Source organism: Bacillus rossius, chromosome 1 (assembly GCF_032445375.1).
Source record: "Bacillus rossius redtenbacheri isolate Brsri chromosome 1, Brsri_v3, whole genome shotgun sequence".
Classification (NCBI taxonomy): Eukaryota; Metazoa; Arthropoda; class Insecta; order Phasmatodea; family Bacillidae; genus Bacillus; species Bacillus rossius.
This window is the reverse complement of record NC_086330.1, coordinates 137,567,852-137,595,149: the sequence shown is the minus strand read 5'-3', so window position 1 is coordinate 137,595,149 and position 27,298 is coordinate 137,567,852. Positions and strand designations below refer to the sequence as shown.

Sequence of the window (27,298 nt, the reverse complement as noted above, 5' to 3'; positions counted from 1 at the left end):
CCATTATGATTATGAATAAACAGTGTTGTTAAAAGTACTCGGAAAACGTAATTGGGCTTAATTACAATTACTGTCGTGACAATGTAACTAATTACAAGTAAAAATTTCTTTACATAGAAGTAATCAGTTAAATTAAAATTAAAATTACTTTCCGCTACCATTTTAAAACTGATACGGTTCAATTTTTTTACACACTGTTACATTAATAAACATACATACATATATGTTTTGTTAAAAAAATGATTTCATTTAATGATTAAATTTATAATCTTTAATTAAATGAATATTATTTTAGGACAAACTTGCTTGAATAACATCAAAAGACTTCATGCAAGTAGCTACCTGTAATAAAAGTAACACTCTTTAAATTTTGGATTTGACCTTACAAAACAATTGCATTTTAAAGTTCTCATCAGATAGATTCCCTCTCTTGATGGGACGGGGGGAATCGTCCCCCCCCCCCCCCCCCCCCAATAATAAAAGTCTTCAATTTCGTCCCCTCCAATAATATATTTAGTTTCGGAGTTATTAAAAATATTATTTCTGTGATATAACCCATATGTTGCGAATGGTGCATTTAGTCCTATCGTGTTAATGTGAGCACTGTGTTTTTACAAATTGGTTCTCTGAAAATATTTTTTATAAAAAATGAATTATGTATTGTGTATTGCAACCAACTATAATTAGAATATTTAGGAAAGAAAAATGCCTAAAAACCACCTTTTTGCACTTTTAAACCCCAAATTTTCCCGGGGGGGAACCCCCGCTTTTTTTTCCCCAAGGGATGGATATTCCTCAACAACTAAATCAATTGAAGTCCCCCCCAAAAAAATATATCCTTGCAACGCCCATGGTGTTTACAAATGAAGTTGAAATACTGTTTCTCATTGTTTAAAAACTGCTATCGTATCTCGTAACACCAACCGTTTTAAGTGCAGTCGAAAACAAAAATAATATTCTTAATAATCGTTGCAAAGTTCTTTTCTGTGACGCGGCGTACGTGGGTGTGCGCTACATTTTGTATATAAATGACCTTGCTCTGCCAGATGGTTGTGCTAGCGTGGCGCCAGAGATAACCTCGAAAAACGTCTCAAGAATAAAATGATACCACATGTGTGTACATATGGCCTCCCGTTGACTACAAATAAAAGAAAATTAGAGGCGAAGGTGAAAAAAAAATGTATTTCCCCCTTAAATGGGCTTAAAAATTGGGTTGCGGATTATAATACAGGATGACTTACAATCATGGAAATACAGAGCTAGTGTCAGTAAATGTTGTAAAAAACAGTGTTAATACATATCATTAATAAAATTCATTATCTAGTTTGCTTACCGTGATGTGTTTCCTTAAATTTGAAGCAGTGCTCCATGCTGATCTGAGTCATTTATTTCCCAAACATAACTTACACTTCATAGACATATTCTCTTTGCTCTGCTTCCCAGATAATTCAAAATATTTATCAAGGTAAGTAAGCGGAAAAATTCTATCTTCATTATTAACGACTTCTTCAGCATTTGAATTTGTCGCAGTATCACTTCAGTTACCTATACCATCCATGACTGTGATGCGTTTGCGAGTAGTGGACACAACACAAGTAAAAAAAGTGAAGACAAGAAGGCCAATATATCTATAACCTGACAAGCCACTTCTGTGCTTTGTCATTTTTGATTATAAATGTGCATACGATCGTAGCACTACAAGCGTAAAATTATAAATTTTACTAATACAAAAATGTATGTTGTTCTTGTTCTAATTGTATTCATTATACGTTCCGAGAATAAAAGTAACGGAAAGTAAATATAAAGTATTGATTACCTTAATGTATCGATTACAATTAATGTTATGTATTCCGATTACAAGTAAAAATTACATTTTTTAAATGTAATTCATTACAAGTATAAATTACTTGAAAAGTAATCGTTACTAGTAATCCGATTACTTGTAATTCGTTACTTAACAACACTGTGAATAAACCACCTTTGCGTAGCTAACTATGCAATATAAAACATCATTCCCTTACATAGATTCATAAGTACATATTTAAGTCTCCTTTAGTGCTGAATGGACAGCTGAAGTCTCAGCGCTGTCGTAGTACACATTGCGTGCTTACACCCACATCCCCTGTACTAACAGAGCTATTGCTTGCCCTTAGCTCTCGACCTCAATTCATAACTATTAGCTTAAAGTTTTAAAGTAGTACAGATGCGTAATCAATATTAAGGTGTATCATCATTTACATCACATATTTTGTTAAATTAAATTACCCAATTTTGGATGTAATTAAATAAAATACTTTTTTGGGTTACTTATTGAGGTGACAAATTAAAAAAATTAATTATTGGATTAATTATTGTGGCGTCTATGATACAGTATGTCCTATAACTCAACATCAAGCTGAGAACAGTTGATTGGACAATTAATCACAAGTTCTAAATAAAAAAAATTAAAAAAGGTTCTTAGTTTTTAATTTATAGGTATTTTTTCAAAAGTTTTTAAATCACTGCCCTGCACCCATCATTAGACACTGTGACTAAAAATTTTGCTAGGCAATAATAAATAACCCTACTATTGATAACAATTGAAAATAAAATAAACATACTATACTATTTCATTGCACGACTCATGCAATTACTTGGGTAACTTTGACTATTCACACTATAAAAAAAAATTACCTGCTAGTTTAGCGAGTTATTTGCTTTAATGAACCATATTTTAAAAGAAGTTGCTAATGAAAAAATGCCTCTAACTCAAAAATACGAAACATTTAAATTTTAATTTTTTGTTCACAGCTGTAATTTACTAGCCTATCAACTATTTTCAGCTTGACAAGTTATGGGACATTATATAGTCTGTTTCAGTTACTTCACCAATTGTGACAGTTATTATGTGCTAGGAAACATACAAATCATGTCATTTGAAAATTTTTGTATCAAGTGACTTGATTTTGATGGTTGTGTTTTAGTTTGGTGACGAGTAATAAAAATTTGAAATAAAATGATTAATTAATAACTTATATCTTTTGTGGAAATTAATTAATTCTTTGAGTTGTACTTATTTAAAACTAAGTTAAATTTTTTTGGGATCTACATTAACCACTTGAAAAAAAGCACGACAGAAGATGAGTGTCTAGTATTTATGTTAAACATCTGTTGTTGAGTCTGGAATATTTATAGCTATTAGGGCTTACACGTCCATATGAGAATTTACAGCATATGATTGCCATAACAATCAGGCAGAACCATCGATGAGTGACTATGTGCACAACACTTCATAGGAATTTTCTACTCAGCATACACCAATATTATAGCAATCCTAAGCATAGCTGTTTTTATTTTAACACCTGTTGTATAGTGATGTTAATTTCCATTTTCTGAAACCTACATAGTTCATGAAGTTGCTGCTACTTAGCAGCATGGTACAGTAGTGAGTACCTAGTTTATTAGTTCGCCCCAACCAGATGGTGATAACGATGTTGATGCCTTGGCTAATTAAATATGTTTATTTTAGTTCTGGCATATTACAAGTTAAATTTTATGTTTGTTTGCGAAAATGTAAGCAATATAAATAGTGAGATTACCAAAACATTCCCTTACAAAAGTGAATTAGGTAAGAGTTTTTATAGGTATTACTGTACATATTTAAACAGCTGCTGCTGTTAATTATGTCATTTGAATTTTCTGACTGTGTCCTGTTTTCCTTTGTTTTGCTGCATGTCCAGCAAACATGTAAGCTTCTCTTTTGTTTTGTTACCACCCAAAATTTACCACATTATAATCCAGACTGTATCATTGTGCAGCAGGTGAAGGATTACAGTTTGGTGAATGTTTGCACACAATCTTCTAGTGTGACTGATAGTACAGTAATTTTTTTTTACTAGGTGATACAATGTGTAGAACATATTGAAATCTTGCAAGTGTGTAACCATGCAATATAAAACCTTCACTTCATTTTAAATTATAGTGTCACAGGTTCTGTAGATAAGACACTCAAACAAAACAGACCTGTCCTGGGTGCTGTGTAGTTAGGGGCCTCATGAACTAAACATTTATTTTGGACTTGCTATTAAAAATGTTTCCATTTTTAGTGTTTTGAAAATTCTTGAAAGACGTTACAAAATAAATTTTGACAAATGCCTAACTGGTGAATGATTTGGGCCTTTAGAAACCTTGAGAATGTATGAGAATGTATGAGGAATATAAACTGTTTTACAGTGCCCAAGTTGTTTCAGATGTGGTTCACAGATTTTTAATGTCACATAAAATGGAGGTGGGCCCATCTTCTGTGGTTCGTCCCAGGTCACGAGAAACTGCTTTGCGATTCTGAACCATTTTCTCAGTGTCTGTGTTTGCTGAGATGTCATGGCAATGTAGCGAAATTCTGAGGTCAAGACCACTTCATGGAATGGCCCAGTTTATAAACACGGTATCTGTAACTGAGTGGTGTGAAGCCCTCTGAAATCTCGAAGGCCTCTTAGCATTAAGCTTGTTTTATATCATTGCAGTGCTAAACCCTAATTTCACCGTGAATTGAATTGGAATTTCCACTTGCAATTGAGCTTCCACCCAGTGGCAAGTGTCCTCCCCTTGCTTCACTCTCCCCTTCCTTTCAGCCTTCCTCTTAGGTCCTTTGCATCTCTCACTCCCAATATTTCTTCCTCAAGCCTATTGCACTGCCTCCCTGTCCTCACCAGGAATGAGTGCCTCCCTCAAAAAGCTTTTATAAGTAACCTACAACTAAAACCAAACAAACTTTAAGTCATATGTCAGCTGTGTATTATTTAATGTGAAACCCTGATTTTAGTGAATGTTCACTCCCTCAGGAGCTTCCACTTGTGATCTCTCCATCCTCTATACCCATCTCTTTGCACTCTAGTTTCCCCTTCCCTCCCATTGTCACCTTAAACAGCTTTACCAACCATTCTACCCTCCTCCGCTGTAAAATTTCCCACCCCACCTCTGTAATCATCTTGGATGGCTTATACATCTCACTCTCTTGCCCTTCCCTTTTATGTAGTATGATTAAGTTTATCAATTGAATATAATTTAATTGAAATCCATTACTATTTTTTAATACTGATGCTATGTGCTATTAAATTAAGTTGTGAAAATAGGCCTATATTACCGGTTGCAGCTAAATATTAATACAATTAATTGGTTGTGGTAGAAATACATTTACTAGCTTCTAGTGTTGGAAATGTTTTAATGAACAACATTTAACATAAAAAGTCATATTCATCATTGAATAATGGTGCTTGACTTAATTTTTTTTCTTTGTACTCATAATATAGGTTTACATACCACTTGCACACTTCTTTTGCCAGTGCTGCTTTTTCTTTTACTACTGCGACTACTTCTTCTATATAATTGATACAGCAACGAGCAGCTGCGATATGTTATCAACTCTCTACCTCTAACTCAAAATTTCAAAACCAGTTCTTTTGATGTATTATTAGAGGCTGTGTTTCATTACTTACATGAAGACAAGAATGTGCATACTGGCCAGAATTGTTTCCTTATGCCGTGCATTTGATGTCGGAAGAGTAAAGGAATAGCTACTGTACATTCACTTCAGTGTTGTGGTACTAAAATGGAGGATGCACACTGTTCAGAATACTTAGCTAATATATTGTTTCTGAAATATTTACTGTATGTATGATGTTCTTCTCTAATCTGGAGAGTCACTGGAAAATATACTTGCTATTCTGTAGCAACATATGCAGTCTGCATTCATAGTCTGATTTACTGTAGATTCTTAATTTAGCAGTCTAAAAGTTGACTTGTTATTGCACATGTTTGCATCTTATGACATTAGTGCAAGAACTCTTGGCTTTGGATCACATGAGGATGATGCTCAAGGTTTGTCAGAGTTAGAAATAGAAAGCACTTACATTTATGCTCTTGGTTGAGTTACAGGACTCCTATCTCTCTACACAGTGTGCATGAATGTAGTCCCGAAACTCAGTCTGTTGAAGAACAGCTTTTCCCAATCTGTTGTGAACCTAAATTGATGTGCAAAAGACAATGCACATTTTCATTCAGTCTTAGTCTATAACAGGGGCGTATCCTGACAAATTTGGTAACGCATGCAATATAGAATACATCCAACCCCCCCCCCCCCTCCCCCCCCCCCCCCCCGAAGAAGGGGGGCCCGGGGCCCTCTCCCGGAAAATTTTGGTTTTCAGGGAGCAAAATGGTGCTGTTTAGGCAGTTTTTTAAAAAAATAATTAAACATAAAATTGGTAACAACATTAAATTTTTTGTGATAAACTTAGAGAGAAGAATTAACAAAGATATCAAATTGTCACTCACCATGTATTTACTTATAATGGAACTCTGCTCTGCGGTTTTTCCTGCAGAACTGCTCCGTGACTTCGTCGAAAAACGAGTTGCGGGCTTTCATCTGCACCAACAGATCTTTTTCTATGGACATGATGGAGAGTGCAGACAAACGACTTTGTCCTTGCGCATTTCTTGTGAATGATTTTATTCGTCTTAGTGCAGAAAACGAACGTTCTACGGATGACGATGTAGCAGGAATAGTTGAAACCATTACACACAGTTTATAGCGTTCTGGAAGTCCACTTTGGAGTTCATTTTGATACAGGAAATGGTGCATTTCTTGCACTGTCTTTCCCTCAAAATGTTTAGATGTAAACATAGCACTCAATTCAGATTTCAGCCTAACAATATCAAAAAATTTTCCATAGAGTGTCCTTAATTTTTGAAATGCCTCCTCGGGGAAAACATCTGAAAATGTTGAGAATTTTTTTGAATCAAACATTTCAATGAACTTCAAATCATGCAACGATTGAAACCGAATATTCAGCTGCATGATTACTGTGTCCAAAATCTCAAGGTAAATCCTCCTAAAATCGTCCTTTACAGTGGCTTCTGAGCAGTTTTCTTTTCTTCCTTGCAGGCTCACAGTCAGATACGGTTTCAGTTTTCAACCATATTTTATCAAAACCGCAATTTCTCTTTGTGTTTAGCTTATCCTTCAGAGCTTCAACTTCTTTGCTGCAAAATGTAATGTCCAAGTATTTTGACTGCACAATGTTAAATGTAACATCTGTCAACGAAAATAACTCTCCAAATACACACAACAAGAAGTTGAACTGAAAATCCCATAACATCATAAGAAATCCACGAGCTTCGTTAATAGCAGTTGTGTCCCAGTCTTCCGGATTTTCTAAAATGTGCTCGTACAGTTCAAGTTCTACTTTATGATCAGCGACAGTCTGAACTAAGCGACTTGAATAACTCCATCTTGTAGGTGCAAGTTTAGGAAATCTCTTCTGCACTATAGTGTCTAATAAATTGGTTCTTTTTGAGGAATGGACAAAAAAACTGACAAAGCCGCTAAGGTTAGCAAAAAACACTCTACATGCACTTATACATGAAACTGCTTGCGGTAACACCAAATTCAACTTGTGGGCGTAACAATGTACAAATACAGCATGAGGAATCACTTCTCTAACTTTTGCCTGCACACCATTCAAATGTCCGGCCATGACCGCCGCACCATCATACGTCTGCGCGACCAGTTTGTCCTTACATTGAAATACTTCAAGAGTGTCTATTGCAAGTTTTGCTAGTGCCTCTGCTGACCTGTCTCCACTGACATCATGAAAGCCTACGAACCTTTCGTATACTTGCCCCTTGTACACATATCTTAACACTGTTGATAGCTGTGAAAAATTTGTTACATCACATGTTTCGTCAAGCAAAATAGCAACAAACGTTGCTTCTTTAATCTCATTTTTTATTTCCGAAATCATTACATCATTGATACTTTGAATTAAATCATTTTGAATTATTGGTGATAATCCAGTGAACACAGAGCTTGTAGACAAGTGGACTCTCAGTTTGTCGTCAAACTCAGCCAACAAATGAACTAGCTCTACATAATTGCCTCGATTGTTAAAATCACTGTTTTCCCTGTGTCCTCGAAATGACAGTTCCTGTTGCCCTAAAAAGCATGTAGCTGCAGTCAGTCTCTTCAGTATTTCCCGATTCTGTTTTACAGTTTCATTGTGTTTTAAAATGCTTGCACGTTTCTGTGAATCCAGTTGCAAGTCAACCCTACTTTTGACGAATAAATGTCCGTACAAAATTTTTAGTTTTGTTATCTGTTTTTAGATTGCTAAGCGCTGGCGTCGGGCGCCCGTTTTTAACGATTTCTAACTTTTCATCAAATGAACATGATTGAAAAGGTTTATTAAAAATAGTCTCTACGACGTCATTTTTACAGTTATTCATCTTGCAAAACTACAATTTTACAACAAACTTAATTGTAAACTTTTCACTAAATCACTTACCATCACACAATCTACTCCTGTTCATGCTGAATAAAATGTCACCTTCAAGCACCTGCAACCTCCCACGTGACACATAAGCTTAAGGCCGGGTTTATAGAAAATGCAAGAACGCAGAAACGCAAGAACGCAGGACGCGACAACCGCAAGAAATTCACAGTCGTTTATAAAAAACGCAAGGACGCCGGCCATCGTCAACGTCAAAAAATAAAATTTCAGGAATAAGTCATGATTATTTTTAAAATCTTTGTTGTACTTATCGTACAGGCAGGGAAAATTTTGGATAAGCTGAATAAGAAATTAATCAGCTTCCTCCATTGCGCTGTATTCACTAGAAGAATGCCAGACCAAAACATAAATAAAGAAACACAAGCGTAACGATTACAATCGCAGAGCCTTCTATATGCATTACATGACAGTTTCAGTTTCCACATACTAAAGCAACCAGTATAGAAGGCCGAAACGCAAGGAGAAAACGCAAGAAGTAGAAAGTTCAACAACTTCTGCGTTGCGTTCTTGCGTGTCTTGCGTTTTTTATAAACGTGCTGGTAGAAGAGTTAAGGTTGGACTTTTACCGTAGTTGCGTTTCTTGCGTTTCTGCGTTCTTGCGTTTTCTATAAACCCGGCCTAACACAAGCTGCGACAAGCACCCACGCCGCACGCGTTAAGATTGCAGTGAAAAGGAAAAATAGTAAAATTAAGAGTTGAATTACAACTAAATGTGTCTACGAATGTTATATAATTCTAACCCAAACATTTAATTTAAAAAAAAAAAAAAACAGACTGAACAGACACTAAATGGACTCGTTCGCGGCCGCGCTGTGTTACTGATCAGTGAATGCAGAAGCAACTAGTGCATCTGCATGCATGCGACCCCGTCTTCGCGAGAGTTGGTAGTGACGTCACATCTGGAGAGTGGCTGTTGAGAACACCACAGCGCCGTACCGCGACAATCTGAGGAACTATTACAAGTATCATTCACGCTGTAGTCAATAGGTAGCGCTAATGCATTTGTTTGCCACACGTCGCACAAATCGTGAACGGAACGAGATTAGCTATAAAGAAAAGGGAATAACTTAAGCAGAAAACAATTACAGAACTAAACAGCGAGATAGTTATCAACGCCACAATGCCCATAAAATATTAGTTTCATTTAGAGCATGCACTGCATGCATTGCATTCATGGAGAATACGCCCCTGGTCTATAAGCCGTTAATTTTTTTACAACATTTGTGGAGAAATATCTACGCAGAAAAAGTATAAATTTGGATTTTTTATTTAACTACAATTGTAGGATCAAAATATTTTACTCGTAAGACATTTTGTCTATGCTAAATGAGAATTCTTGGTAGGGTAATGTATTGCACTATGAGCGTTGTTATGTTAGGAATTTATTAGCATTTGACATAAGCAGAAGCGTTTAATCTTGAATGAGCTACTAAGAAGCTGTCTATGAAACGACAGAAATTATAATTAAGCATTGTGTGTTGCTGGAAGTTATATTTATTTAGTGTATGTGGATGAATATATGTGAGGAAATGAACTTTGAGTCACAATACGTGAACTATTTTAACTGATGTCGGTCAGAACCGTTGTGAATGTTCACCATTAACTGCATTGGAAGTAGAAAACAGTTACATGAACTATATTTTCACAAACATATACCTTTACTGGTTTCGTGTAGTATTTGAATTACCAAGATCAATACTGACTACGCTGTAACCCAGCTGTTACGAGTTAGCTGTAAGATTTAAGATTTGACTTCGACTAGTGTTACTTCGTCGAATCTTCGACAGCCTCAGAACAGAGTTCCGGAGCCAGAGTGGTGTACCGCTGCTGTAGAAGGATTTCGGCACTCCAAGAGTCATTGTATCCTGTTTCAAAACTTTGGCAGATTCCAGTACTATCACTGTGGTGATGTGGAGACGGACTCATATCACAGTCATCAAGGCTAGACAAAAACCATTATTTCCTAAATGTAGGAAAACAATGAACCTCGATTGTAAATGTGTTCTGTAAATAAGGTAAATTATCTTATTTTGCTATTTGTGTAGGGTTATAATGTGTTGTGTGTAATTGTAATTGATCATTAGTTAACATTCGAATGAAATATTATTTTAACTCCTGTTTTAATTCTTTATAGTAGATTGTCATTTGTTTTACAACATATTTAACTCGTCATTGGTCGCGCTATGAGCATTTTGCTCACCCTCAGAAATATTGTTTTACTGTTATTGTTTTTATTGCTGCTTGGGGGTGACCTTTTTTCTAGCTGAGTTTTGAACCTTCCTTATTAAGTCACTAGGTGGCTGACAGGATGTAACTGATACTTGGCCTTGATATAAGATATCGCTTACAGGCATGCACGTTGCATGAGCAGTTTGCTCACAGTGTGACCAGTCGCGTTGCTACACTTGTGACAACTGTTCGGTTTGCAAAGTGCTGTGTTTAGTCGTGGAATATATTCTCGTGAGACCAAATTAAATGTTTCGTGGTATTACTTATTGAAATGAATCGGGGGAAGAAAATTGTGGCTTTGGCTCTTCAACAAATCGCTGAATGTTCCATAACAGGTAAGTTGTGTTATAATTATCAATATTTTTTTGAAAATACAAAAAAAAAAACATATATTACATAAAACATCAATTAACATCAATTATAGTAAATATTAACATTTTGTCACAAAATTGTTGATTTTCGTATAAAATAAGAAATTAATTTGGAATACAGAAGCTGAAAAGCTGAATTTGGATAGAAGTGAGAAAAGATTTTATAGTTTTGGAAAAGCACTTAGGAATTCCAGAGGAAGATATGTAATTGTAGTCTTTCCATAGTTTTATGTTTCTATTTTATTTTTCACTAGAATTTTCAGTAATGTAATATATTTTCTGTGCTTTGTATTTACAGTGGTTCCACCATGGTTGCCGGAGAGCCCACCTGAAAACAAAGCAGCCGCCAATGATCAAAATATTGACCAAGATAATGTTGAAAAATCCTAATAAAGTTAGGTGTTAGAAAATGTAAATTTCCATGAAAGCAGTTAATTTTGATGTAGAAATTCTCTATTGCATAATGTGTGTTCTATTAGTCATAGTCTCAAATGTATAACATAAATTAGTGTGCCCTCAAAAGACTCAGTAGATTTAATAATTTTTGTGCTAGAAAATTTTGAAATTGTGAAAAAAATGTGTGATTTTCTGTTGCTTCCAACACATCTGCTATTGTTGATGTATTCGTAGGCCGGAATAAGGAAACTCACTATACAGCCAAGTAGTTTATTGTGATGATTATTGTAAAACCTTTTTTTAAAAATTATGTGATAATAAGATAAAATATCATTTAAACAAGCAGAGTTGTTTCATTTGCAATAAGAAAAATATTTGGCCTTTTAAAAGTGGTTAAGCACGAATCTAATCGTAAAATTAAGTCTGTGAGCAAAATGCTCATGCGCGACCACTGGTGTAACATTTTACAATGCGACCAATGACGGGTTAAGTGCTTTGATTCAACCTTGCATTTTTTTCTCATATACTCAAATGATACCAGAGATAACTATTCTTGTAACGTTCTTATTGAATAACTTCTTTTTTTACTGTGCTAAGCTGAGTAACTTTTGAAATGTTGATTTTCAAGTGTTTGAAGTAGAGGATTTTTGTAGTCTCTTAACTGATTTTTTATGTAAAGATTTCAACACTCTTGTATTGGTAACTGTCTCATCAATTGCACTATTATAACAGTATATAATTTGAATGTTAGCTAAATTTAACTAGTACATAATCCCATATTTTAAATAGGTAATCTTTAACTATATATTTTTTTTTTGCGTACAATAAGTCAAGTTCTGTGCAGATGGAGATAGGAAATCATAAAGTTGTTTTCGGAATGAATTATGTTAGCTTCATTTCCTTCTGAGTAAAGTAATTTTGTTAGTATTAAGTATTTTCAAGGGTTTGCAATGGTGCCCAATTTTCGATCACGTGACGACTACTTTCAATCACTGACGAAATTAACATTCTTATGTGTGTTTAGCTGATATCACTATATCTTTATCGGAGACATAGCTTACTTATGCAGCTACTTCGTACTTGTAGGGTTGAAATGCACAATTTCGTGGGTGAGGAGACCCTACACAGTTAGTTTCAAAATGTTCATATAAATGGGAATATATTTTGTAATAGCATTGTGTAACAATTAAAATTTCTTCAGTTTGCTTGTGGTATATTCAGACATCTTAAATTTTTTTATGATAAGCTCAAGGTAATTTATGTTGCAGACTGGTAAGTATGTAGATTCAAGAATATTATTTCTTTACATGTTACAGGATTCTAACAATCTCTGAGGAAAGGAAAAGAAAATTGAAAAATTCAAAAGCTAATTAAAAAACATAGTTATATTTTACACAACTTACACAAATATATACAACAACCATAAATCTCTCTGTAGAAAGGAAAAAAAAAATACAACAATATCATGTGATTACTTTCACTGGAATATGAGCACCCTTACCTAATTTCAATCTTTATAAAAAAAATTCTGCAGGATTGATGATTTTAAAGTTAATCAATCAATATCAAAAATTTCCTAAGAGGTAGTGCCATACATACAAATTAAAAAGCATTGTTCTTTTTTTCCTATCATAACGTTTTGCAAACACATTTTTAATTTTCCATATGATCGGCTTCTCTTGCAAGGAATACGGTGAATATTTCATTTTATTGAAGTTAAATTTTTTAAAACTATAACATAAAATAATATATTTCTGACACTAAATCAATGATAATGCATAGTATAATACTACAATTTCTGAGATTTTTAACTTCAGTCACTGTTCAGTCCATGTAAACATCTTGCATAGATATATTGATACAAAAACAAGATAAGATTGGAAAAGATTTGTCAACATAATTATTAATTAGGTTAAATATTTCGGGTGGTCCTACAAACTAAACTCAATGTACTTTTTTTCTAACACATGTTTATGGACAGCTTTTGATGCGTCATTAATTTGAAAATGTTTACACAGAAGCCATTTAAAGAATTTAATTTTGGAAAAACATGTCACCTGTGCTGCAATTTTACATTATAAAATACAAGTATGTATTATATATTTTTAATTGCACAATTTCTTAACATTGAGCATAAAACATATGTTTTAATTTTATTCACGCAATTTTTTGTTTCCTCAAAACAAATAAATACACACAAGAAATAAAATTCATGATTTTTTAAGAGAGTTCAAAACTAAATGATTTTTGGCAAGTAGATGATGATTGAAATTTATCCAATAAACAATTACCTAAACAATGATATATTTTTTTAAATTACTACATTACTTAAGTGTGAAAAGAAAGAAACAGTGTACAAAGTGTTGAAGAAGAAAGACTTTTGTAATTTTAATTAATTTTTTATTGTTTTATTATATGCAACAACATATAATTAGTGTTAAGATGGTATTATTTCTACAAATATGTATCTTGGTCATGCAATTGATACCTGATTGGAAGCATTTTTAAGTGGATAAAAATTACCTTTAAATCATTTATTATTTTTGTGAACTTAACTCTTTCACCAAATACTAGAATCTTTAGCAATAAATTTTGTGCATCAGTCTGTATTTAAAATTGTTTTGGCAGATATACAAGTATTTGCATAAATTAATTTGAGTTCATTTGTGCATGTTTTACTGCATGGTAAAGAGGTAGTTTACTGTTCCAGAATGTTATTTCGTTAAATTTATTGTAAAATATGGTAGCTATTATTTTCAGTGCAAAACAAATTAATGAATTGTAACTAAACATTTAAAGAAAGCCAAATGCTACTGTATGTCTCTGAGTGTTCTGTGTCAAATTTAGAAACTGTGTAGTATATTTTAATCATATCAATTATATTTTTAAAATATTTGTTCTCTGCAAACACTAAGAGGTTTAACAAATCAAGTGTTCAGTTATTTCCAGTTTTTTTTTTGTGAAGCCTTACAATTTAGGTATCCTATTGTTACGAACGTGAGCAAGGCCACGTCACGCGCAGGTGTAAAGCTAGCTGGGCTGCATCACATGCCGCCGCAACATGAGATGTGCAGTGCGCACCTGGGTCGCCGCTTCCCCTCCCTCCAGACCTCAGTTCCCCGCGCGGCGCTGTTAGTTTGACATCCGAAACCTGACAGCTACGGAGTTACGCGAGCCGCCGACACGTGTTTCGAGAGATTTCTACCGTCGTGTCGGCGCGGAATGACGCGACTGGCCCCAGCCGCGCTCGTGAATTCCAGAAATGGCGGCTGATATATAAAAAGAGGACGTCGGCCTCAGCAGTAGAGTTCAGAGAGAGAGTTCAGGCGGGAGACTTCCCGCGGCGGAGCTTCCAGGACGATAGTGCCGCGGGTGAGGCAGAGCAGCGAAGTCCCTGGACAAAGGTTCCAGGGCGAAGAGTTCAGTTCCGAGTTATAGTGTCGTGGGCGCGGTGGAGTTCCAAGCGAAGTTCTGAGCGAGGAGTTGAGTGGGATCTCAGCGAAGGCAGGTGCGTCGGCGGCGGCGGAGTGCGGCGATGGAGTCCTGCGGCTGAGATCCACGAGGGGCGCTGCGGCGAGAGTTGCGCCAGAGGTGCGGCCTAGCGAGGTGTGCGGATTGTAAGAAACGAGTGACATTTTTAAGTGCAATTGATTATTTGGCAATTTTATAAGATTAATTATAAGTGACATAAGTAGTGGCCATCAATAAAACTGTGTAGAGAGTAGTAAAATCTATTAATTGGGCTATCCTTTACGAACCCTGTAAACCACAACGCTATTAAGTTACCGTTTCACTTAATGCACTTTACGGTTTGTTTTTATATTTTTGTAACTCTTTTGGCAAATTTGTAGATTTTCATTGACTTTTTTAAACTTATAAATCAGACACACTTTGTACACTGTTAGTACACATATAAATCTATGTTAAGTTTAACGTAGTAAGAGGATTGCAATAAATAACATTGTTATTATTGCAAACCCAAATGCTAGGGTATAGATTGCATCTCTTGTCCCATAAGCCTCTTAGTAATCAACAGGGCCTTAGTTTCCTTCAGGTCCATGCTTTACGAACAAATGTCATTTTACGAGTTTTGCTTCCCACACATCTATTTGCAGACTTTATTTTCGCACGTGGAATGCAAACGGTGGGTTGTGTGAGGAGAAAGAGCGAGGGGAGGAGGAATATACATTTTGCACGTCGTGTTACGTTCGCGGGGAGGAAATATCATTTCGGTTTCTTAATTTAAGTCGCGGGCTGAAGATAAATAGGTGGTAAGGGGTGTGGGGAGGCATATACTCTATGCGGCTGTTGCGATGAGGCCCCTCGGCTTTATCATCATAACGGACTTCTTCAGGGTGTAGTCCCATCCTCGCCAGCGGAACCAGACGATACCTGTGGAAGGTCATAAAATTACTGTTACTGGCTTAGTTTCTCAATTAACCACAATGTTTAAATCTGATGAGAAAAGTTTACCACTGCAGTGATTTACTAGCATGTACTTGAAAGAAATACATATTAGCATATACGTTCATAGAATGAGACCCTAAACTATAGGCCACTCTGTGAAACTTTTGAATTTCAAGCTTAATATTAGTGATAGGTTGTGGAGATAAAGAACAATGTAGGAAGATGGCTACTGTATCTAGCTTTTTAATTTTCTTTCAGTTGATGTGGTTTTGCAGAAGATTGGCTTATAAGTCTATGTGTCTTTTTTTTAAACAGTTTTAAATTAATGGCAATAATGTAGAGTTAATTTCAACACTTTGTTTTAATATTCCAACACTAGTGCTTTATAAGAGATTTTTTTTCCTTTGTAGTTAAACATTAGCTTAAGGATAACATCAATATTTTAAAACATAATTTTTGCTCTTGTGCCTTTTTTTGGAAAATTGATGTTACACAATACCTCTCTTTTTCCATAAACTGTCTTTTTAGATGCTCCTCAAATATTGTGCTAATGTATCTGTACTTAAATGCACAACCATATTTTGGAATAATTTTCTAAAATGTGAATGGAAAAACTCAGTAATGAAAAACTAATACCAGACATTTGAAAATTGAAATGAACCTGTAGCACACCTGTGACAGCCCAAGTGCTAGCTTGTGTTGCAGTTCGTGATGAACTAACACTTATCCGCTGTTGATTAATTATGCTTGCACACACAAGCATTTTTTTCTTTAAATATTCATATATGTGTGATTAAGTATATGGTTTCTGTCATTCTTTTTCACATTGTTTATCTGTATATTTTCATCTTATTTTCATGCTATATATAAAACCCAATGGTAATTAGCATGTGAAGTTTTCAATTTAATTGAATAAATAGTAGATAGTAAGGTATGTTTATTGAATATTGGCCACCATATATTTGATATTATATTTAATTTAGGCAATTAACAAAACTAAATTATGTGTGTATGGGTACAAGATCGACTTGTGACAGTCTTTAATCAGATACAATCATTGTCACAAATATAAATAAATATTACCAAAATGCCAGCTAATGGGCTACATTTAAACTTGACCATATTCTGTACAGTTAACTTACAAGGGTGACTAGCAACAGTAAAATCCTGGAACATTCAGGGAATTTTCAGCAACAGGAAGATGTCTCAGAATTTCTAAGGTTGTCAGGGTCTTTTTTTAATGATAAGGTAACTATAAAATTAAAGTGATAGCAGTTCCCTTTACACATCCCTTCTTTCCCCTTTCCAATTTGTATCTAAGTATTACAAAACATTTTCCTCTCATTCCTTTTTTTTTTTAGTTTTTAACATATCAGCACTTCAACCATGCACATTGATTTCGGTGCTAATTTAGTGATCAGGGAAAATTCCTTTCCAAGTCTGGAAAAGTCAGGGAGAAGTAAGGGAATTTTTTTTTCACTGGTTTTCTAGCCACCATGCTTATGTATTATGAGCAGTACATGCTTTTAGCAAGAAGGCCTCAGATGTAAATGATTAGTGGCTATTGATAAAACAAATCTCTCATCACTGAATGTTGTGCACTTGGCTGGGCGAGCCATGAAGAGACACCGGCCGTACCTTGCCTGGCCGTGAGGTCCTGCGGGTCATTGAGATAGAGCCCATTGAGCCCTCGGCCGCAGGATTTCCACCACCAGCCGCCCTTCAGCATGGACGCACAGTTGAGGCTCGACCGGTCGTTGTCCCTGCGAGCATTCAGCCATGCTGACATGTTACCACTAGCTGTTTGTTGCCTTTACTCTAATACATCTCACTCATTTGGTGCCTGAAGCACGAAATCATTGATCATGGGATAAATGACAGTGGTAACTGTGACCAGTCCTGTTATTTGGTCTGCCATATTTGATTTTTAAAGATTTTCTAACTCTTGCAGTAAAGATTTCCTACAACTTTTTTTTTTGCCCCACATTAAAATTATTTTTGAACACCTTTTGAAATTAAATTTCTTGGACTGTTGTAACCATTATTATAGAAGTAGTCACCCACATGAAGTATTCACTTATTTTCTGCCAGTGGTTGCAGACTATAGTCAGTTAATGGTCAATCCATATGAAGTGGTCCAAAATAAAATTGATATTTTGTGCCTTGTTAACATTATGTATTGACAGTTTAAAACTGGCACAATTAAATTTTTATTCTCACTGGTTTGATTATGGCAGCGATGAAACAAAATCTGAGGTGTTAAGCACATTATATACTATAATTCTGATCATAAAGCATCTTTCTAAAATCACTCAATCTTACCAACTTTTAAGGTTGAACTTCTGCCTCACAATTGCAAAGATTTGCATTTTCATAATTTTTTTTCCAGAATGAAGGCAGTATGTGTTGTGCTTCAAGTACTTGGCTTGGAAGTACTTAAGTAATAGTAGTATAAACACAAATTATTTGAAGTGTGAGACTTTGCTACTTTTTTTTACAATCTTGTAATTATGAGTTTTGTTATATTTTTGCTTACTTTACGGCTTAATATCTCTGGTGTACATTTATCTAAAAATCTTAAATTAGCTCACAATTAAGTACTCCATGGTACATAACTCCTGTTCAAATTTTGACTTTGAGTTTCAACTGGTTCATAAGTTACAACCTGTTGCAAACTCGTAAAAAAGTTATTTATTTGCATAAATAAAAGCAATTCTAATAACTGTATATATTTTCTTAATTAAATTTAATATAATGCTGTAAGTACTGTTATAAGTCATAATGTAATATGATTACATATTACATTAAAGTTTGATGTCAAAACAAATAAACACTATGTACAAAATATGAAGCACAATAGTCCATTTACATCACATTTCTAAATAGACAATATGTTTGTTTGATATTACAAATGATTTACAATTTTAATTTGTTCACCATATCTTATTTCTATGTTTGTTAAACAGCATTCAAATTTCGTCACATAATGATGCTGGAATATTGTGTGAACGTCCAGTTGCTGTGTATAGTTCTGATAAACTGAGCTTTCTCAACACATTCTTAAGAGGCATCCACACTGTCTGCACATGACATCTTAAATGACGTTTAGGTCCAGCTGGGTTGTAAATTTTATGTAAATGTCATTGTTTGCAAAATTAACTTCCCCAATGACTCCTAGCCACCACTGTTCATCATACACACAGGCAACAATGTCATTGTTCCGAAGATTCAGGGGGACAGACTTGGTTGAAACTGGAAGATCCTCATACTCTTCTGATTTGGGTGTTGCATAGCATCTCTAATAAGTTCTCATTTTATTGCTCTACAACCTAATACATCACTAACTATCTCACTCACATCACATTCATTACCTCAACTTGTTTACATACACAGAGTCCTATTATTGATGCTCGTCCTTTTTCCCTCCACACGGGTGCCAACCTCTGTCTCCACAATTCTCATGCTGGGTGCCAACTGACACATATCAACAACACTAAACATAACACAACAACACTAAACATAACACCCTTCCCCCTTAAGTGATGAAATCCTTCATCCACCCTGGTTTGACCGTTGCCCTATTAGGCCTGGTACTACTAGACACATCGCCTTCGTGTGTTTGATTCCCCTCATGGCAAGGGCCCTGTTGTGGGTTTACAAGCCGTGGTGCGCTGGCCTCAAAACCTCTGAAGTCTTCTTCCTCCTCTGGTGATTGCGGCCGCTGCCCCGGCGGTCGCCCCTGCTCTGCTCCGTTAGGCGGCCCTGGAGACTGTCCTTGCTCTGCTCTGTTGTGCTCCCCTACCTGCCGCTCCACTTCAGCACTGGAGGATCCTACTGCGGATCCTACCCTCTCACCCCCTGCTTGTGGAAGACTCCTGCTAGCATCATTTCCAGGAACAGCATACCTACGGCGCAATTGATCAATGTGTCGTCTCATGTAAACTCCTTCACTTGTTAACACTGTATAAGAAAGGGGCCCTGTTACGCCCACCACAACAGCAGGAACCCATTTCGGTCCCCTACCCATATTCAAAGCGAATACCAGGTCTTGGGAAACAAACATCCTTGGAGGAACTGGTTTGGTCTTCTCCTCTTGCTTGCTTTTCATTTCTTCTACAAAATCAGGATGCACCCTGTCCAGGCATGTTCGGAGTCGCCTCCCCATGAGAAGTTCGGCTGGGCAGGCTCCGGTTGCTGCGCACGGCGTCACATGCTGCGTTAATAACATCCTTGCCAAACGGTGTGGTAAGTCTGCCCCATCCAACCGCTTAAGCGCCTCCTTCATCGACTGAACCATTCGCTCAGCTTGACCATTTGACGAAGGATGGTATGGAGCAACCTTGACCAGCCTAATACCATTGTTCCTTGCAAAACTTATGAATGCAGCAGATGCAAATGCAGTTCCGTTGTCACTCACAATAACATCGGGAATACCATGGGTTGCACACAACGTACGCATAGCCTTTATGACACTCTTAGCATCTGTGGCCGCTACCGGTAATACTTCCAACCACTTCGAGTACGAGTCCACCACGACTAAGAACACTTGCCCTCTGATAGGTCCTGCAAAATCGACATGTAGCCTGGACCACGGTTTCCTGGTCCATTCCCACGGGTGATTGGGAGCCTTGGGTGGACTATGATGGGATGACTGACAGATCTCACATTGTTGCCCGACTGCCTCCACATCTCGATCAAGTCCAGGCCACCACACGTAACTGCGTGCCAGTGCCTTTGTCCGGACCACTCCTTGATGGCAAGCATGTAGCGTCTGGAGGATGTGCTTGCGAGCTTCTTCTGGAATTACCACACGGTTGCCCCACAGCAAACAACCTCGATGCGTGGTCAATTCATGTTGCCTCTGAACAAACGGAACGAATTCTTCCGTCACTCTTGCAGTAGGCCATCCTTTCATGGCCCAATTGTAGACTCTTGACAAGGTGGGATCCTTCCTGGTCAGCTCGGCGATCTCTTGTGCCGTTAAGGGAGGAGTGTCAAGCGCTTCTAGGAGAAGTACTTTCATTGGTGCTGGCACAGGGTTTTCATGGGTTACGCGGGGAAGGCGACTAAGACCATCAGCATTGGATATGCTTGCTCCAGGTTGGTATCTCAACACAAAATCATATCCACTTAGCAGTACACTCCAACGAAGCATTCTTGGCGAAATGATGTTTGGCGTAATCTTGTCTACTGTGAATAGCCCAAGCAGGGGTTTATGGTCTGTGCGGATCTCGAAATTTCTTCCATATACGTAGTTGTGGAACTTTTTCACACCTGCAATTATGCTAAGGGCTTCGCGATCAATTTGCGCATAATTATGTTCGGTGACCGTCATTGTGCGAGAGTAGAAACATACGGGTACTTCATCACCGTTGTCATTTGGCTGACTGAGAACAGCCCCAACCCCATACTGTGAAGCATCACATGTCAATATAAGGTGTCGATTTGGATCATAATGTGCCAGCAAGGACTCTGATGTCAGAAGGGCCTTGGTACCTGCGAAAGCCTTGTCATGGACCTGTGTCCATTCCCACGGTGACTCCTTCCGAAGCAGCTGGTGCAGGGGCTCCGCCACCTCAGCCTTATGCTTAAGGAACGAATGGTAGAAATTCAGCAGGCCCAAGTAGGCCTGGAGCTCTCCCTTGTTGGTGGGGACCGGAGCTTCATGAATAGCAGCCACTTTATCAGGGGTTGGACGAATTCCTTTCTGATCCACTATATATCCAAGAAAAGTCACCGCAGATGCTCCCAATACACACTTTTGTGCCTTCACATGGATTCCCACTGCTCGAAAACGCTCTAGGATCTGCCTTACCCTGCTATATAAATCCTCCATGGATGTCCCCTTCACCAACACATCATCAAAATAGGGCAAAACACCATCCATGCCCGCCAACAAGTCCTCCATGAACCGCTGAAACTTACCAGGGGCTACACTAACGCCGAACTGTAGGCGGTTCACCTTAAATGCCCCCTTATGCGTAACCAGCGTTTGGGCCATGGCCGCACTTTCATCCACTCGCAGCTGTTGAAATGCCTGAGCCAAGTCGATCTTAGCAAATACTGTGCCCCCATAAAGCTTGGTTAGCAGTTGGTTAATGGGAGGGATTGGGTACAGGTCTTTCTTCAAAGCCTTATTGATGGTGCTTTTATAGTCCCCGCAAATTCTCACTTCCCCATTTTGTTTTAATACTGGAACAATAGGGGTACCCCATTCAGAATGCATGACAGGTGTATAGACCCCTTGCTCTACTAACTTGTCAATCTCACGTTCAATCTTTGGCAGGAGTGCAAAAGGAACAGCCCGTTGTTTCAGTCGCAGAGGTCTGACTTCCTCGTCTAACTGAAACCCAATGGGAGGGCCTTTGTACTCTCCCAACTCTGCACTGAACACATCAGGAAAATCATTGACCAAGTCGGAGACTGAATAACTTACTGCGAGAACACCTCTAACTTCAATTCCTAGTGCCTTCATCCAGTTCCTACCCAGGAGCGATCGGTGGTGCCCCCTAGACACAATTAATGGCAGTTTACTCTTCCGCAATCCATACGTCACGTCAACTTCACAAGTACCCAGCGTCTCTATAGCATTCCTACTGTAATCCTGTAAGATAACTGTGCTCTTCTTTAGTGCCGGTGACCCCTGGGGGTAGATGTTTGAGAAGGTGGATTCATCAACAATTGACACTCCCGCTCCTGTATCTAGCTCCATTTCCACTGGATAACCTCCAATAAACACTGTTGTACCAAACTCAGCAGCTCCTTGCACATTGATGTTCCAAAGATGTTACACCTGGTCTTCTGTAGAGCTTGGAATGCTATTCACTTCCTCCTTCTGCCTTTGCTCTACCTGATTTACATTGCCCTTGTTCTTATCAGCCGCCTTTGCTCTGCAGACCTTTTCAAGGTGGCCTATCTTCTTGCAGTAATAGCATTCTACATTTATAAAACGGCATGTGGCCCTGAAATGTTGACCACCACAACATGTGCACTTAGGTGTCTTAGAATTTAGGTTACGCCTAGGTGCAATGTTCCTATTACTCACTTGGTCTACCCTCACAGGGATGTGTTCCTTCCCACAAGTTGCTTCCTGTGCTACATAATCGGCATTCACAACGGCTGCCGACGCACCACGAATGTCACGAGTGTTCTGGTATGCAGCCTCGGCAGCAAGGGCCCTTTCCTGGGCTTGGGCGAATGTCAAAACAGATTCAGACAACAACCTTCGCTGCACCGTTTCATCCTTCATACCGCAAACAAAACGGTCTCGTAGAGTAAGGTCAAGGTTATTGCCGAAATTGCAATGTTCGGCCAGCCATCTCAATTCGGCAATATACTCCGCCACACTTTCATCTTCCCGTTGATTGCGACAGTGAAATTTAAAACGTTGATAAATTTCCGATGGTGTAGGCGCGAAATGGTTTTTTAACAGCGCCACTATCTCCTGGTACGTTTTAGTGGCTGGAGCAGCTGGCGAGATTAACGACCTCACAACACTGTACGTTTTTGGGCCACACACACTTAAGAGAACAGCACGCTTCTTCTCGTTACTTGTGACTTCATTAGCTTCAAAATAAAACTCTAAGCGCTCTGCGTAGGCATCCCAGGTCTGTGGATGCGCCACATCAAATTCTTCAATGTTACCCAAGTTAGTCATGATGCTGGTTGTATGTGATACCTATCTATTGTATCCCATCCTCGTCGCCAGTAATAAGTTCTCATTTTATTGCTCTACAACCTAATACATCACTAACTATCTCACTCACATCACATTCATTACCTCAACTTGTTTACATACACAGAGTCCTATTATTGATGCTCGTCCTTTTTCCCTACACACGGGTGCCAACTTCTGTCTCCACAATTCTCATGCTGGGTGCCAACTGACACATATCAACAACACTAAACATAACACAACAACACTAAACATAACAATCTCATTATAATCTCAGTGAGTGGAACAAAGCTGTGAAATTTCAGTGTTCCTGGGAGCCGTTGGCAGTTAAAACTAGGTTTGAGTTCTTCTTGTAGAGCAGTATTTCCTCTTCTTTAACATGTATATATTTTATACCTTTAATTTTCTGTGTACAGTACATAAACATATCTTCAGGGGAAAGAATGTGATCCTTGACCGTTCTTTGAAGAATCACTTTTGTTACTTCCCTTTTTGTTGTTCCTCCTACCCCATCACAGGCATTTTTTCCATGTGATGTTGCGAAGAAATTCCACTCTGCACTAAGGCCAAAATCATTCGTATGGTGACAGACATTCATAAAATTCCTTTTATTTTTATACTGACTTGATGATCCATCTGAGAAGTAAATTATATGTTGAACCCAAGGAACAGTGTCTTTTAAGTGTTTCATAAGATGAGATTGAAATGTATGCACTGTTGCAATTTTACACAAGTTTGGCAAGGCTGTAACATATGAACCAGTTAAATCTCAAAGTCAAAATTTTAACAGGAGTTATGTAGCATGGAGTACTTTATTGTGTGCTAATTTAATTTTTTTAGATAACTGCCCACCAGAAATATTAAGCTGTAAAGTAAGAAAAATTTGAAAAAGCTCATTTTTACAAGCTTGTAAAAAAAACTAGCAATGTCTCACACTCCAAATAATTTGTGTTTATACTACTATTACATAAGTACTTCCAAAAATATTTTAAGCCCGACACATACTGCCTTCATTCTAAAAACAAATTATGAAAATGTAAATTTTTGCTATTGTGAGGCAGAAGTTCAACCTTAAAAGTTGGTAAAATTGAGTGATTTTAAAAAGATAATTTATGATCAGAATTATAGTATATAATGTGCTTAACACCTCAGATTTTGTTTCATCATGCTATGACCTACCAAAGCTAAGATATGGCAATGTAGGTAAACCCTTGTAATGTAAAAATTGTCGCGAGCCATGGCAAAAAAATGGCTGCCATAATTAAACCAGTGAGAATAAAAATTTAATTGTGCCCGTTTTAAACTGTCAATACATGATGTTAACAAGGCACAAATTATCAAATTTTTTTAAAAATGGTCAAGTAACTAGTGATTGACCACTTGGTATGGATTGACCCTTAATGAATATTAGATTACAAGAAGGAATAAAAGGATGGGGGAGATATTCATACCATTTTATGCCAAAAATAAGATATCATAATCAGGGCACAAAACTAAAAAAGTGAATATGGTGAGGACCAATTCCTCTTAACAGAAATTCTGACCTGTAAAAATAAAATATGTTTATGCTTATTAATTTATATAATTGTAGCTTATTTTAGCTAATCTGATAATTTAAAAATCCTTGTTAAGTGTTAGGTTTAAGTTAGTGAAATTTTACAATATGAAGCTACCTCTCCTAATATGTAGTAAGTCAAGTGTAAATCAAGCCATGTTTAAGTTAAAATTTTTGCATCTATAAACATGATGGTCAAATGTTAATTTCCAGTTTTTAGATTAGATGGAATTTTCTACAATTTAATGGTAGAATGTAATTTTTGCATTGGATGTCTTGATTTGGAATCTTTACAATCTTAAACAGTTAAGTATTATATTTAATTATCATGCATTTTCTTTGTATCAATGAAAAAAAATTGGTTGTCTGTAAAGTCAGTTTACGGACGATAGTTTGTGACAACGTCATAACAAAACATTGATGAAATGATTGATCCAGAAGAAAAGGAAATATATTCGGCCTGAGACTGAGCAGTAATAGGTTTTTGCAACCGAACCAGTTAGGCATTAAAAAATTATATTCTTTGAGGAAGAAATTGTTTTTAATTTTTCTATCTTTTGTATGATAAAATCTACCTCTGCATACTTTTATGAATAAAATTGAATAATTTTTATTGAATTATCACTATTTTGTATGGATACAAAAGAGTGAAATGAAATGTACAATTTAATTAATAAATTTACTTTTATTTGCATTCATTAATTCAAATATATTTATTACTTTTGAAATGTTGCGTGCGCTGTATTTCTTTTTACAAGACCAAAAAAGAAAGTTTGCACCTGCCGAGATTCGAACTGACAACCTTTAGATTGGAAGTTAGCCACGCTGACCGCTCGGCTACGAGGCCATACTTGAGAAATAACAGTTTCAGATGTTATATAAATATTTATAAAAATTTTATTCACGGTAGGAGAATAATATTATTTCGTTTTTATAACACGATTTCATAACAAATACGGATCCCAAATACACCAAACTTATTTATAATGTGTTATAATATTTTTTTAAAACATTGTGCAAAAGATCCCGAGTGTAATTTGAATTATTATGTGTAACTGTAAAACACCATTGTTGGTTCAAAACGTATTTGAATATTCAACATTACTTTTAAATAACCGTACCGATTGTGCTGAAAATCGGTGGACGATCGTTAAATTACATAATATTAATAATTTAAACGATGAAAATATGATTGAAACGTCAAATCAATGGTTGTTCCAATCGAGTGGAAGAGAGATGCCACGCATGCGTACAATGAGCATGAAGAGAGATGTCACGCATGCGTACAATGAGCAAAAACAGGACACATCCGTAGTGGGACATCCGTAGTGGGACACTTTTTCGTGCGTGCACCCGGCGTTCATCGATTTATTAGACGTTGTCACGTCAAAAGTGTGTTTGACAAAAATAAAACTTGGAGAAGGAAATGCGTAGAAACTACCCAGTGTTTTTTGTACATTTTATTGTAAGTATATTTGCTTTGCTGTTATTTGACTACAGTAAACGAAAAATAACATTTATTGTGTTCTTGCTGGCTGGAAAACTTGAAACTCATTAGGACTTAAGCTATAGATAAGATTATTCAGCGATTATTGTGTAATCTATTGGGTGACTGAATACGTTTTTAGAGGTGTGTTTGCATTAGAGGGAGGAACTTTTTCAGTGACCTGAATAGTGAATATTAACATTTTTTAATTTGTAGTGGTTGCAAATTTATTTGTTGTGCAACATCTGTAACACACACTTCAGGTCATAGTGTATATTTTAATCAACAATTTATTCTTGCTTGTGATTGACTGTAGATGTAGATGTTTTGTATGAAATAGTGTTTTGGAAATATAGCATATCTTTTGGAATACAACAGATTGGATTTCTGTTAGGTTTATTACAACTAGTCATTTATATAGTGTGAGCTAGAAGTATACATGTATCTCATAAATTTCTTTCCTGTTACTATTATCATTGTTAAAGACACATACATCATAATACCAAAAGGCAGTTCCCTATTTTGCAGATTGACATTACCTGATAGAATCAGTTACGCAGAGCTGTTTGAAATAAATCTATGAACCTTTCGAAATAAATCATGACACTAATGTGCAACTATTTTTTATGTTTGGAGACCCTTTTAGTTTGGCAGTCAATCGATTCTTCTAATTCGCTTTACGCCTACGTGTGAAGGCAGGCCCGCCACGCACAGGTGCTAAGCGGGTTGCAGGTGGTAAACGGTGGGCGCAATTGTAATCGAACATTGTAATCCCAACTGGCGTGGTACCCGTTTGACTAACCCATATTTACAAGTACGTAATCTAAAACAAGTATAACTGTTTTAATTTTAGAA

General features: G+C 36.7%; 2 protein-coding genes across 2 annotated transcripts in view; one reads left to right on the top strand and one right to left on the bottom strand.

Moving 5' to 3' along the window:
• Window positions 1–27,298, top strand: part of LOC134546197 (microtubule-associated protein futsch-like) — an 843,281-nt gene that overhangs the window by 44,306 nt on the left and 771,677 nt on the right. The gene's annotated exons all lie outside the window — the stretch shown is intronic.
• LOC134546199 (angiopoietin-4) overlaps window positions 12,688–27,298 on the bottom strand; it is a 386,489-nt gene continuing 371,878 nt past the window's right edge. Inside the window, exons 6-7 of the mRNA XM_063388805.1 lie at window positions 17,366–17,490; window positions 12,688–15,712 (exon numbers count right to left, since the gene is read on the bottom strand). Of these exons, the coding sequence (XP_063244875.1) occupies window positions 15,618–15,712; window positions 17,366–17,490 (220 nt within the window). The 3' untranslated portion in view covers window positions 12,688–15,617. The remainder of the gene's footprint in view (window positions 15,713–17,365; window positions 17,491–27,298) is intronic.